A 14,939-nucleotide genomic window follows, 5' to 3' on the forward strand; every position below is an offset into this window, starting at 1 on the left:
GATAGATAGATAGCTTGCTTGAAGAGAGAGGCTTGAGAATGCTTGTTGATTTAGTGTGGAAGGATGGAGGGGAGGGGCACCTTTTATAGGCTAGAAAAGAGAGCGGAAGAAGATAGGGAACCAAGGTGGAAAAATAGTGTGGGAAAAGAGTATTTGAGGCCCAAGTCAAACAGTCAAAAGTGGGCTGGCTAGAGCATGGAATCCAAGGGGGCTAGGATGTGGAATGTCACCCATATGTGGCATCCAAGGACTCCAAAGTGCCACATAGGGAAAAAAATGGGCCAAATACGCACTGAAGACGACACATTGTCCAAACATAGTGGAAAAAAGCGCTAGTTTTTGTACGAAAACGTACCTATTCATATCATATGGTACCATACAATTGATACCGTACATACTTGTTTGTAACATGTACGAGGGCACCCATGAGTACCGGTTCATTTGGGAGAAGATCTTGGATGAGATCATTGATGTGATGTCCGACAAGACATAGGACAATTTGGTAGATTTGTCTACGAAGGTGCTTCCTTATGTTGTTCTTAGATAGCACTCCAAATCCCTTAGCCTCATGCCACATCCAAGATTTGAGAGGGGGTGTTAGAGATCTGGATATCCCCTGGATGGGCATTGATGGAGCCTGACGGAGCTGAGAGTAAACGCGATGGATAACACACACACACACAGAGTAGAGAGCAGTAGAAAGGAGAGTGAGCACGACACCTTTGATGTTCGGTACAGAGACTAGTGTACCTCTTTAGGTTTTAGATAGATATATATGAAAGTACAAATGTGCTAAGGGTGTGTTCGCACCTGTGCACATATAAAAGGCACGATGGCCCTTTATTCCCAACAACCTTCCACCTAAAGGCAATGTGCCTTAAGAGGAGAAAAGAATCAGCTAAGTCTAGGTATATACAAAGCTGAAATACATATACCTATCCAACTCCCATCATCTGTCGGCAACGAGCAAACCACTCTGTTGGAAGACCCTTCGTGAGAAGGTTTGCAAGATTATCATCTGTATGCACTTTGACAAGCTCAATGCTCTTGCTGTCCAGTACATCTCTAATGAAGTGGTACTTCAACTGTATGTGCTTTGTCTTTGCATGAAAGATAGGATTCCATGCTAGCATGATAGCACTCTGACTATCACAATGGAGAACAAGTAACTCTGTGATGCCAAGCTCTCTCACCAGATGTGAAAGCCATAAAGCCTCCTTGCATGCCTCAGTGGTAGCCACATACTCTGCCTTTGTAGTAGACAATGCAACACACCTTTGTATCTTGGAGATCCAAGGGACTGCTCCACATGTGAAAGTAAACACATACCCAGAAGTGGACTTCCTGCAATCCACATGACCAGCATAGTTTGCATCCGTAAAGCCAACAATAGATGCCTTCTGCTTCCCAAAGCAGATGCACAACTCCTTTGTGCCTTTGAGGTATCTCATAATATGTTTCACTGCATTCCAATGCTTCTTGCCAGGAGTTGCCATGTTTCTGCTAACCACTCCCACTGCAAAGGCAATGCCAGGACGTGTAGCAACCATAGCATACATCAAACTACCAACAGCTGAAGTATATGGTATCTTGGCCATTTCAGCCTTCTCATCATCAGATGTAGGGCTGTCCTTTGCACTGAGTTTCACATGTGGAGGCAATGGAACCCCAATTGTTTTAACTTTTCCCCCCCCTCCATATTGAAACGTTGCAAAACCTTGGAGATATACTCCTGCGGAGATAGATAGAGTAATCCTTTTGACCTATCTCTAAGTATTCGCATGCCAAGAATTTGATTTGCATCACCAAGATCCTTCATGTGAAAGCTGCCATGAAGACTTTGGTTCAATTGAGTCCAAGGCACGAGTATCCTTGCTAGCAAATGAGCATGTCATCCAAGATAATCAGGCTGTCATCTGTTGCCTTCTTGGTGTACAAGCAGTGATCCACTTGACTTCTATGAAAACCTTGAGACTGCATAAATGTATTAAACTTATGATACCATTCTCTTAGTGCTTGTTTCAACCCATACAAACTCCTTTTGAGTTTACATACCATCTTCTCTTTCCCTTTTGCCACAAATCCTTCAGGCTGCTACATATATATGTCTTCATGCAAATCACCATGTAAGAATGCAGTCTTTACATCCATCTATATGAGCTTTATATCTTTAGCTGCAACCACGCCCAAAATCATTCTCAATGTAGTCATCTTGACTACAGGAGAGAAGATCTCATCAAAGTCAACTCCATGTTCCTGCTTGTACCCCTTCGCAACCAATTGTGCTTTGTACTTTCGCGAGGAACGAGAAGTGACCCTTTAGGCTGTTGCATATATATGTCCTCATGCAGATCACCATGTAAAAATGCAGTCTTTACATCCATCTGTATAAGCTCCATATCCTCAATTGCAACCAAGCCCAAAATGGTTCTCAACGTAGTCATCTTGACTACATGAGAGAAAATCTCATCAAAGTCAATTCCATGCTCTTGCTTGTATTCCTTTGCAACCAATCTTACTTTGCACTTTGGTGAGGAACCAGAAGTGACCTTCATCTTGTAAACCCATTTGCATGGAAGTGTTTTCTGCCCCTTAGGCAACTGCACCAAGTCCGAAGTGCCATTTTTCTCAAGAGATTCCATCTCCGACAACATGGCTTTATACCATTTCTTGCTGTTGTGTCTGTCCATTGCTTCCTTGAAGCAAGACGGTTCACCACAGTCTGTCAACATGACATAATCAGCCACATTGTTTGCACCAGGAACAAATCTATCAGGTTGTCTAGTAGCCCTAGACGATCTCCTAACCCAATAATCATTGTTTGTTGGCTATTGAGCCTGCAAATTTTCATTTTCAGCTTGCTGTCTTGCCATTTCAGCCTGCAAATCAGCATTAATAGCTTGCTGTCCTGGCTGTTCATGCACATCCAGTGGCTCATCATTGTGGGCAATGACTGGCTGATTATTTCCAGCATTATTTTCTGCAGTTGTAGGTTCCTTTACAGCAGGTATTTGTTGCTGTACAACGGGAACATTTTGCTGTCCAAAAGGTATTTCTTCCTGGAATACAACCCTACGGACCTCCTCAATCTTTTTTGGCTGTTTATGCATGCAATCTTCTTGGAAGATAACATCATTGCTGCGTACTATTTTCATTTTCTCGGGATCCCATAATCTATACTCCATTTCACCCTCGTCACCATATTCTAAGAAAATGCATTTACATGACTTTGGCTCAAGTTTGCTGCGCTCTTCTTTTTACGAATGTGCACAAAAGCCTCGTAGCCAAACACTTTTAGGTGAGCATATGAAGGTAGCTTGCCTAACCTCGCTTTCCTAAGGGATCCCCCCCCAAAGACCTGTTCGATGACCGATTAATCAAGTGAATAGTTGTCATAACAGCCTCTACCCAAAAACCATGGGGTAATGTAGCATAAGACATCATAGTATGGATTTTATCCTGTATGGTCCGATTCATACGCTTTGCAACTCCATTTTGGGGTGGATTATGAGGGGTAGTGAGCTTTCTCTTTATCCCTTTGCTGTCACAAAATACTTGAAAGGCCTTGGATACATATTCCCTACCATTGTTAGAGCGAAGACACTTAAGTGTCTTATCAGTCTGATTTTTAACCAATGCCAAGAATTTTTGAAACTTGTCAAGTAATAGGGTAAACCCATACCTTCTGTGTAGCATCATCGACAAAGGTGACAAAGTATAAGGTGACAAAGTATTTCTTTCCCCCTAAAGATAATCCTGGCATTTGACATACATTGGAATGTACTAACTCTAGAGGAGAAGATTTCAACGAAAGAGACTTTTTATGAGACGTCTATGCATGTTTACCATACACACAATGATCACAATGCTCAAAATCAGCATAATGAAGACAAGGCAAGTAACCCAAACGAGAAAACATTTTCATTCCAGTTTGACTCATGTGTCCCAACCGGCCATGTCACAAATAAACACTTTGCTGCTTGGTCATGGCAACAACACAGTCACGCACACTAGATACATGGAGAGGATACAAGGTATCACTTTTACAACCTCTAGCAATCACTCTAGATCCCTTATAGATCTTCCATTCCCCATCACCAAAGGTGGTATGAAATCCATCGTCATCTGGTATATGTCGTACATGCTGAAGTGTGAAGACAGAACCATGTTGAAACTGCAACTGCACACTGCCAATACCTGCAATGTCACATGCATAGTTGTCCCCAAGATCAACACCATGTCGACCCCCTGTATAGTTAGAAAACCACTCATGATGAGGGGTGACATGAAAGGAAGCATGTGAATCTAGAAATCAAGTGTGCATGTCATCATCTGTATCAGCAAGTAAAGCATGTGTTCTAAAGTGTGAAGAGACAAAGAATACGCCATTCCCACTGTCACTGTCACGAGTGACTACATTCACCTCTTCAAATTTGACACTGCTCTTCTTAGGTTGACTCTCTTTCTTCTCTTCCTTGCTATCATCTGTCTTCTTACCCTTTCCTTTCTCTTTCTTCCATTTGTAGCAGTCACGTTTAAAGTAACCCTTCTTGCCACAATGATGGCATTTAACATCCTTACCACGTGATTTATTGCGTCCCTGGCTAGCAGATTTGCCTTTCTGCTGTGATCTGCTCCTAGTATGCAAAGCACTGGAATACTTACTGGATGCATTGTTTTGCCGATTCATTTCTTCCATGAGTAGAGCACTCTCTACATTAGCATACAAAAGCATCGCATTAGAATTGCTCATAGCAGTCCTGAATGTATCCCAACTCTCTGGTAGAGTGCAAAGCAAGAACGTAGCCTTAAACTGTTCATCAATCTTGAACTCCAAGGCAACCAGCTGGCTGAAAATGGAGTTAAACTCACTCAAGTGAGTAGACATTGCTGTACCTTCTTTCATACGCAAATCCATAAGGTTTTTCAGCCAGTAAACTTTACTTGCGGCACTCTTCTGGGCATATGGTTCTTCCAGTCGAGTCCAAACAGCATAGGCAGAATCCAAACCTTCAATGTTAAACAGCAAGGTATCAGAAATCGATAGTTCGATGGTTGAGCATGCAAGCTCATTAACTCATCCCAGTCTTCCTATTCCATATCTGTGGGCTTTGCCCCTTTGGTCTTAATCGGCCTTGCGTGCTTCTTCTGCAACAGGATATTATAGCGTTGTTTTTGCCAGACTGCAAAGTTATGTGCTCCTTCAAGTTTCTTAATGTGCATGAGATGACTGCCGTCACTGCTGCCAGCTATGAATTTCATCCCAAATGTGACCAAAAAATTCAGCAAATGCAGGCCCAAACTATCACACTAGTGACCAAGGTACAAACAAGTACCAAACAACAATAAATAACCACGTAAAAGCAGAAATTTCAGATCTGCAAATAAATTTTGGAAGCATTAAACCTTGTGCTACAGCACTCCACAACTGATTACAGCTGTTCCAAGGACAAATGCATCACATTACATGAGAAGTCCCAAAATTTAGCTGCAATTTCTGCTGTACATGCACCCATGGGCACAAAATTTGACACACACGGTCAAAAGCCCCAAAATTTTTGTGCTCAAAGCATCAACCATACATCTGCACTGTCTCTGACATGCATAGAATATGCCAATTTTTCCAAAATAGAGCAATTTCAGCAAAAACCCAAAATTTTCCAAGTGCTAGATGTCCAAATTGCATGGAATTAAACCCGCATGTACATAAAATGACCAAATGGTGCACAAATTTTGCCTGAACAGCAAAAGCCCCAAATTGCACGGGGTCCAATGTGTATCAATGTTGAGAAATTGGGTAAATTTCAGCCCAATTTTTACATGTACATGAAAGGCCCCAAATGTCGGAGGCAAAATGTCACAAATTTCTGCAATTTTTGAGACAAATATCATTGTTGTGTCTTTCTTGCATCAAATCTGGACAAATCCCCAAATTTCTTGGGTTCAGTGTGCACAAATTTCAGTGAAATTTAAAAAAATTCACTAAAATGTGAAAAGCCCCAAAATTCCCGGGCAAATGTGCATCGATTTTGCAATTTCTGAGTCAGATTGTCCAGTTCTGCATTAAAGTCCCAGAATATGGGAAAAGCCCCAATTTTTTAGGTCAAGCTTGCACACTGTGCATGTTTGCGCGAACACCCAGTTGTGGAAGGGGAACAAATTTGAAATATTAAAAAAAATGACAGAGATTTGATTGCCAGTTTGTGACCCGTGGCCCTCATGGGTGACCTGTCAAACATGTCGCATCCTGTCTTGTCGGAGCGCATGTCGCAACCCGCCGTCTTGTCGGCTGCTTGGTCCTGGTCACGTGCATGTCCTGTGCGACCCCTCATCAACCTGTCGCCTGTCGCCTACTCTCCAACAGCCCACCTGAATCGTCGTGCAATCTTTGCCTGGCCCCCTGTCGACCGCACTGACCTTGCGCTGACTTGCATCTGCTGAACACTGACTATACTAATGCCGACACCTCTCACTTGAGGTTGCTTGACTAGTGTGTGCCTCTCTAGCTTCGAGAAGTGTGCACTCCTTGTGCTCTAATACCAGTTTGATGGAGCCTAATGGACCTGAGAGTGAACGCGAGGGATAACACACACAAAGAGTAGAGAGCAGTAGAAAGGAGAGTGAGCACGACACCTTTGATGTTCGGTACAAAGACTAGTGTACTTCTTTAGGTTTTAGATAGATATATACGAAAGTACGAATGTGCTAAGGGTGTGTTCACACCCGTGCACATATAAAAGGCACAATGGCCCTTTATTCCCAACAGTCACATGCATTGTACATTAACTTTTGAGCATTTTACATGCATTTCCTGTCAGTTTCTGGCATTTTCGAGTAGTCACTAGATGTAGGTACATGATTCTGGGCAGGTTGGACATGTAGTGGCAAGTGGCAGTGCCATGCGGCACATTAGATGCTGATCGTAGTTTTCCAACATTTTTTTGTTATGCAGTTGGCCATATTAGCACTTGGTCGGCCAGATTTAGGTTGCCAACTTGATAAGTTCTTTGCCCCATTTTCTGCCATTCATATTCAGCCTCCAGCCAGCCTACACATTGTCATTTTCAGGTGGGGAGAGATTGGCTCATGGAGATACTTCGACAGCCCTTGTATATATTTGCCTTCTTCACTTTAGCATTCATCTATTGTAGATTTCTACATTGTACTGTCTCTTTTCTCTCACCCTCTTCTTGTGTTCATTTTCTTTCAGTCTTGTCCTAATGCTTCCACATTCGCTTTACTCTGACAGATGAAGATGAAAAAGAAGAATGAGATGTTTCACCTTCTTTAAAATGCCCTTGAGAAGCAAAACTTGAAGGAAAAGTAGGAGAAGAAAAACTCTAAGCACCTCTTCTTGTGTTTAAATAATGATAACAATCATATTTGTGCACGGAATCTTAAGGAGATAACAAAGGTTTACCTTCAAGTAGCTATTGAGCTTGATGCATAAGGATAAGATCGTACTCGGCTTACGTAATCTCATATGGTCTATGGACTCCACGATAGTTTGATGTCTCACCACCCATATTGAATCCTTGGGGAGGAAGTTGTGAGGCTGACTCCTGCTCAGGTCTTTGCATGGAGGGTTTGAGAGGTTGAAGTGGTGTGGAAGTGTTCGAAGTCATCTCCTTTGTGGATGTGTTTTTCATGGATGAGCTCTCCGATCAAAAGTCTAGGCTCTTCTATGAGTACCTAGCTTTGATACTATGTAAAGAAATACTTGTTTATAGAATAACAAACATAATTGTACAACAAAGCATAGACTGATCAAGAACATAGTTAAGGTTAGAGTGATTCAGAGACAATGAATAGTAGCTCGAACCAAGATATCCTCTGCGAATGAGGTGCAGATAGTAGAAACAAGCAACAACAATCTGCAAAACTGGATTGGATTGAGTGGTGGGTAGCTTGTTTGTTTACGGATGGATGGATCCTCCCAAATTAGGGTTTGGCTTACGGGACACAAACACTCTTTAGGATCACGTATCTTTTTTAATGAAAATTTGGTAAATTTGAGTTTTGGGGTTGCACAATGAGAGACAATAGAAAAGAAGGGAATGAAGTGATAATTTGCATTGAATTTGAATGGAAAGTTGAATATCACGGCAGACTGATTAGTCTCTACACGCAGCCCAAGGTGTCACTGAGGGCACTGAATTAGGTTGATGATTATGGCTGTATCAGAGGCAGAAGTATGCTGAAGATGGAGTGTGCTGAACCTACAGACAAAGAAGATGATTTACCAAGTGTGGGGGGTAGGCTATAAATATCATGATCAGCCCAAATTGGCTGAAATAATGATGTAATCAGCTAGTAAAAAATTGGTCAACTACTTACCATTGAAGTGAAAAATGTTGGCGCAGTCATCTACGCAAACCAACCCCCCCCCCCCCGGCAGTGAAAATAGGCTGCCCAAACATTGAAAAAGAAATGCAATTGTGCTAGTGCTAGTGTGAACATATCTTGCACTCACTAAAAGAGAAATGCACACAAACAGAATGGGTTGGAACAGTTAGAGCTGTAAAACAACAACGAAAGAAGAGAAAATATGGAGATATTCGATGATGGAGGAGTAGAGGATGATAATGTAGATGGATAGGGCCAATCTTCATTTGATGTACAAGAGTTTATAGCCACAAAAACTGATGTTGAATAAGGAAAAATGAGCTCTCTTAATAAGAGAAAGGGGAGAGGTAGTGTAAAAAGGGAAAGTGGAGTAGCACAAGACAAGTATCCAACCACATGTTATGATGTTTGACAAGTAGTAGGACACTTAGAAGCTTGTGTGACAAGTGTCTTAACACTTATCTCTTCTCTATGGCGTTTCTTTTTGGGTTGAGTATTGTTAGGAATAGAGACATCCAGGTTTCAAATTTAATAAGCACTGTCAAAATTCAAAATTTTTGAATGTCATTCCTATTTTTTAGGAGTAGCATTTTTAGACTAATGCGAGGCTCCTAAAATTTAGTGACCACCTCAATATCGGTATCATGGAAAAGCTATTTATGAATACATTACAAAAACAATGCTTAAATCTTCATTGAGTTCTCTATGTAAAGATATGTGCATTTTAAGCTTTCAACCTACACAATATATTATACAAACATTTCATGATCATGCTATCTTGTCGATTGTAGTTTCTTTTGGGCGGATCTAGCCTACACTTCAAAGTATTAATCCTTTCTGTGTGGGAGCTTGACCCTTATATGTTTGACTTTTGGTCATAGGTGCCCAATCGGGTTATATAGGGGGGAATTCTATGCTATCTTTTCTTTAACCCATTGTGTGGGTCCACCATAGCCTGTGACTAATCATTAAGGTTAGCTCTAATGCACTTTTCTTCATAGGTAGTAATTACAAAGGAAATGAATTCAATAAACAATTAAATATGCAAAATAATAGAAAGGATGCAGATTCTATAGTTCACATTAAGTCTATAAGGCTTAAGAAAATAAGCCTTATAAAGGCTTAAGAAAAATATTTCTCCAAGTGCCATTGGATACAATATAATTGCTATCCTAGAAACTGTTGCCACTTGCTGCCATAATCAAGCCATTGGAGGGGGAGGGAGGTTTTGCAAGAGGCCGTTCGTTAGGCATACACTAGCTAGATGGTGGGGGTGAGGCTGCTTGTTAAAGTAGCTCCCTATTACCTAAGCCTACATCTTGCATAGTGCTGTAGTCCCATCTTCTTGCACGATTGACAAGAAACACAAGGGATAGGGGTTTTGTCAACTTACCTCTCCCCATCGTTCATTGTCATCAAGTACTATAGCTCCCCGTGACTTCGTCACCTTTATGGCTTGCACATCACCGTGCCATCTTCATGGTCAAGTCAAGGCATTAAAATTATTACTTAATAATAAGAAAAAAGGCCCTATTATCTACCAAAGGCCAACATCCAAGCATAATAAGGGCGGTACTTTTTTCTTAATCTTCTCTATCTCTTAAATCTTCACTCCTAAGGTTCTCTTATTAAGGCCTTAGGTCTAGTTTGTGCGTAGTACTCTAATTACAATCTCAACCTTTTATACAATAGTGAATTTTTTCTTCAATAGTAGGCTTCACATCATCAACTCCAAGCCACTTCTTTTGTTGCTATGCTAGATTCCTAAATTTCTAGAAAACTTTATTTCCAAGGCTTTGTTTAAAGTTTTGAAGTTGTGGAACCTAAGTTAAATGATAATTTCCCGCTTCTTGAAATCACCCTCTAACAATAAGTGGAGTTGCTTTAACATAACTTGCTCAAAATTACAAGAACTCTTTAAGAGCATGACTCCCAAAGCCAAGCAATCCAAACTGAAAATGATTGCATTGCTTGCATCCTTCATGGTGTTTTGGATGCGTAGCAAGCCCAAAAAGACAAAGACTAGTTGTTGTCAGTCATTTCAATTTCCAAAGTTTGATCGAAAGAAATATGGAAAACTTATTTTATCATAGTTGAGTCAATTTAGTGACTATTTTTCCAAGGAATCTTTTAGTGAGAAGGACAAAATCAATTGTAAGACTAAGTACATGACCAATAAGGCTTCATTATGATGGAACATTCTTTGTCACAACACCAACCGTCCTACTGCTTGGGACGAGTTTTAAGTAAAGGCCAAATAATTTTTTCTACCTCCACAATTTCATCTTCACGGAAGATGCAATTGGGCAAATCTTACATGGTGAGAAGATGATATGGTGGCGTATATGGAAATATTTTAGCAATGCTTACTTCTCTTAGGAATGTTAGAAGAAGTCCCTAAAGATTCATTGCAAAAGTAAATATGCAAACGAACAACCGGGTATTCCACCAAAGCTTAACTCCCTTCAATCATCTTCCATTTACAAAGTCATATCTTATGCTCATGACATTGAAAAGGAGTTTCAAACTATTGCCTAGCTTATCCACAACAATCAAGGAAAGCATAACCAGACTGTAAGTAATAATCACAATATTAAAAGATTGTCCTTTTTGTGGGACTTCTTAATTGGACTACCCTTATGGTGTGTTTACACTACAAGACCCCTTAGCCAACCTAATTAGGATGCGTTTGCAACTAATGATCAGATGCAGACCAATGTTGTGGACACCCATCCAAGATGTCCAGGAGGTAACACTTCCCCCTTAGGGTTGATTGATGTCCCTCAACGATATCCTCAGGGGTGAAGTAAAGAAAGCGACTCTTAAGAAAGCATGCCGACTCCTAGGTAATCTCTACTCCAAGTAGCTCTTCCACTTGACCAACTTTTTGGAATAATTGATCAAATGGAGTCGCTTAATCCTATTGGTCAAGTATCATTTTGGGTTTGAGTGGAATGCTACGAGCAATATTACTCCAAGTACAAGACGTCCTTAGTTGGGATAATCGGTTCCCCCTACCCTAAATGCTCTTTCAAATGGCTTACGTGGGGCATTGGATGAATGTGGATATCCAAGTGGGAAGACACAAGTATCAAAATTGACATGAGAATAAGCCAATGCAACATGAGATGTAGAGAAGAAACTTTATATCAGGTCCTTATACAAAAGTACCTTAGTGTAATATTGTCTCTATCTACTGTAGTCATATGCACTCAACCCTACTACCGCAAACCCCACCACCTGGGTGAAAAAAAAGAAAGAGGGAAAAAGGGACATTATTGAAAGTAGGGAGTAATTGCCTACAGCAGCTGATGTGCTTGGCTCATCATTAGTGTGATGTGAGTGTCTTTGGTGTTCTTGCATGTGAAGGCAAAGTTCAAACACCCACAATCAATAGGTTGGGGTCAGGTAACTTGATGGTTGAATTTTGAGTGTGTATGTTTTTGTACATAGGGTATCGTTTAGCTATGTGGTATGCAAATAGTGCTGAGGAGCATTTGATGATTTTTGCAATTGTTTCAAATTGTTAATTGCCAAGTGAATATGACTGCATGCCTTTATTTTGGCATTTTGGAGAGCAATGCCTTTATGATGTACACAGGTACTGGACCCCAGCTGTTCTTGTATGATCTAGGACCTTTTGAGATCCTATTGTCCCTTCACATCTTTGAAGGTGTAAGGATGCATGGCATCGCAGCCAGAAGATACTCTTCAAGCTTCTGGGATGTATGTGAAGATTCTGGGCTCTGTACGATCATTGCAGTCCATGGAGAGCGAATAGTGAAGTTATACAAGGTCGTGGTGGAAAAAGACTGTACAGAGGTTCAAAATGCAACCAAGATACACTTAAATTTGCACCATTCTCTTCCTCGATTTGGACATTGGGTTTTAGATGTGCAGTTTTTGGAGGTATGGCAGCCAGCAGTGGCAGTGTGTTTCTTGCACACTAAACTGCCTTTATGGTTTCTGCTTTCAACAACATTTTCATTCTTGTTAATTGTTGGGAGACGTGCTTATTGTTGCAGCAGACATGTTTTGCAGATGAGTTTAGAAGTGGATCTCTGATTGCGATTGGTATATCTGACAATTCTGTCTCTTTATGGGACGTCCAATTTGGCACATTTATCTATCATGTTCAATGTGCAGGTGATTTTTAGAAGTTTTTTCAATTTTGATGCTGCAACTTTAACTAATTTGATATATCTTTCAGAGCTCTCATAAAATGTCTATACCATCTTCTTTCTTACTGTCTGGCTTTGCCCATAACATCTTTTTTTAGCACTTGGATACACTGTGTTTCAGAGAAATGTCTATTGTATTCACTACGATTGTGGAGCAATGATGCACTCGCTCTGGTGATTGCTGCAGGCACTATTTTCAATGAGGTATGCATAGCAAGGAAGTCATTTCAAGAGCATGCTTTACTGTGTTTTAAACCGTTTGTTTGTCTTTTGTTTGTTATCACTGGAATAGATCTTGATATGGAAACCAGGCATCCAATCTTCCAGCAGTTTGCATGGCGAGCATTGCAGTTCAGATGAGCATCTCAGTAAAAGGATGACCGAGGATACTGTTCCGGTATTGAAGCGATTGAAAGGACATGAGGGCTCAATATTTCGAATTGCATGGTCTCAAAATGGAAAGCAGCTGGTTTCTGTCTCAGATGATCGCAGGTATCTTCATAATTTCTAAAATATAAGTCAAATTATTTTGCTTATATCAAAGGTTCTACCTAAAAATGTTTGTTTGTGATGTAGTAAAAGAATATAGCTAAAGTTCTGAGGGTATGGTGAACTAGTAGGAGTATATATAGAAGTGAATGATTGAGCCTTACGTATTGAAGCTGGAGAGTGCTTGGAGTGATTCAATAGCTCATGAGTTTCTGATAACTGAAATCCTAGTGTTGTTTTTTGATTTTGAAAAATCAAGTTGGGGAATGTTAACTTCTTTAGTAGAAAGAGATTAGAAAAGAGGAGAATGAAAGAACAAGAAAGTCAAATCTGCATGAGGAAAGCAGTAGCTGCAAATGGAATACATGGATTCCTCAACCACACATGCTCGGAGAACTACAACTCTGCTCCAAAGTATCTTCTTACATCTGTCTTGAGACAGGTCACAATTAGTCAGAGCACGCTTAGTTCCAATTAAGTGACAGCTTGAGCTGCTTGAGTTTGGTCTAGGCTTCATCAAATTTGCTCCATCTTTGCATGTTGAAATGCTGCACTAGCTTGTCTTCACTGTTGGAAGGTATATCTGCACTTGTTAAAAGGTTTTGACAATTGAACCGGATCACCTATCATTTTTGAGCATTGCAGGAATTACCTCTGAGCCATACTTGAACAGAACTCTGTTTTCTGGCCCAAGAAACGGTGTTTCTGTTTCTGACCAGGAACAAGGAACATGTTTTTCTTGCATCAGAACTACAACTCTGCTCCAAAGTATCTTCTTACATCTGTCTTGAGACAGGTCACAGTTAGTCAGAGCACGTTCAGTTCCAATTAAGTGACAGCTTGAGCTGCTTGAGTTTGGTCTAGGCTTCATCAAATTTGCTCCATGCACTAGCTTTTCTTCACTGCTGAAAGGTATATCTGCACTTGTTAAAAGGTTTTGACAATTGAACTGGATCACCTATCATTTTTGAGCATTGCAGGAATTACCTCTGAGCCATACTTGCACAGAACTCTGTTTTCTGGCCCAAGAAACGGTGTTTCTGTTTCTGACCAGGAACAAGGAACATGTTTTTCTTGCGTCAAGTGTTAAAGCTCGGGGTGCACATGGTCAATGGTGACGATCCTATAGTTGCTTGGAACCGTAGGGTTAACCACTTGAAAATTGGGACTATAGCATTTGCTGACCAATTGGCAGAGGGAGACCTTCGGAAAGGGACTGGGTGAACATGTGGGCTAAGCGTGGTGCAAGCACATCTTGAAGCCATCATGGTCTTGGGTTCAGCCATTTTGCAACTTGTGGATGGTGACTTGGATCATGCTGATAGAGAAGGTGGAAGGATCTTTGTTGCAGCCTCTAGATGGCATGCCTAATGTGCTGAGGCTGTTGCTCTCTCTTGCTTCACATTTAGCTGTCTCTACTTGCAAACATAGATTCCATGAGTTTCAGAAACGAGAAGAAACATAAATTCATCCATTTGAAAATTTTGTGGAAACATAGTTTCGGAATATGTAATAATATGTATAGATGATTTGTGTGTATATATGTGTATGTATGTGTGTCTGTGCGCATGCGCGCACACACACACACATGTAGAATATAGACAAGAACTAGTTGTAAGCATACTAGAGACACTCAACAATCTTAAGACAATGAATATGAGTAGTTCAAAAACAGAAGATGCATGATTCACAATATCACTTAGTCTTGCAACTTGCAAGATATAGAATCACCCAAAAAGGAGGAATTTTTGCCTCAAAAACTTGGAGCCCAAAACATGTTTACCTGAAATGAAAATGGCAAGAAATGTTGGGACGGTTTGGGGGCCCAGAAAAGGCTGTTTTTTGAAACCATGCTTGCAAAATTGGTGGGATGATGTGCACTTTTGACCAATCATAGACCTCATACTATGTAACATGTATATC

At 40.7% G+C, this 14,939-nt stretch overlaps 1 protein-coding gene across 5 annotated transcripts in view; it reads left to right on the plus strand.

Moving 5' to 3' along the window:
- The window catches only part of LOC148038366 (Transducin family protein / WD-40 repeat family protein), a 184,495-nt gene that overhangs the window by 41,508 nt on the left and 128,048 nt on the right, over nucleotides 1-14,939 (plus strand). For all 5 annotated transcript variants that reach the window (XM_087671160.1, XM_087671145.1, XM_087671152.1 and 2 more), the window contains exons 2-5: nucleotides 11,948-12,255; nucleotides 12,375-12,492; nucleotides 12,649-12,731; nucleotides 12,820-13,019. In XM_087671160.1, the coding sequence (XP_087527286.1) occupies nucleotides 11,948-12,255; nucleotides 12,375-12,492; nucleotides 12,649-12,731; nucleotides 12,820-13,019 (709 nt within the window). The remainder of the gene's footprint in view (nucleotides 1-11,947; nucleotides 12,256-12,374; nucleotides 12,493-12,648; nucleotides 12,732-12,819; nucleotides 13,020-14,939) is intronic.

Source organism: Lygodium microphyllum, chromosome 3, assembly GCF_053477565.2.
Source record: "Lygodium microphyllum isolate KBCC chromosome 3, Lygodium_microphyllum_v1.1.10, whole genome shotgun sequence".
In the NCBI taxonomy this organism is placed as follows: Eukaryota; Viridiplantae; Streptophyta; class Polypodiopsida; order Schizaeales; family Lygodiaceae; genus Lygodium; species Lygodium microphyllum.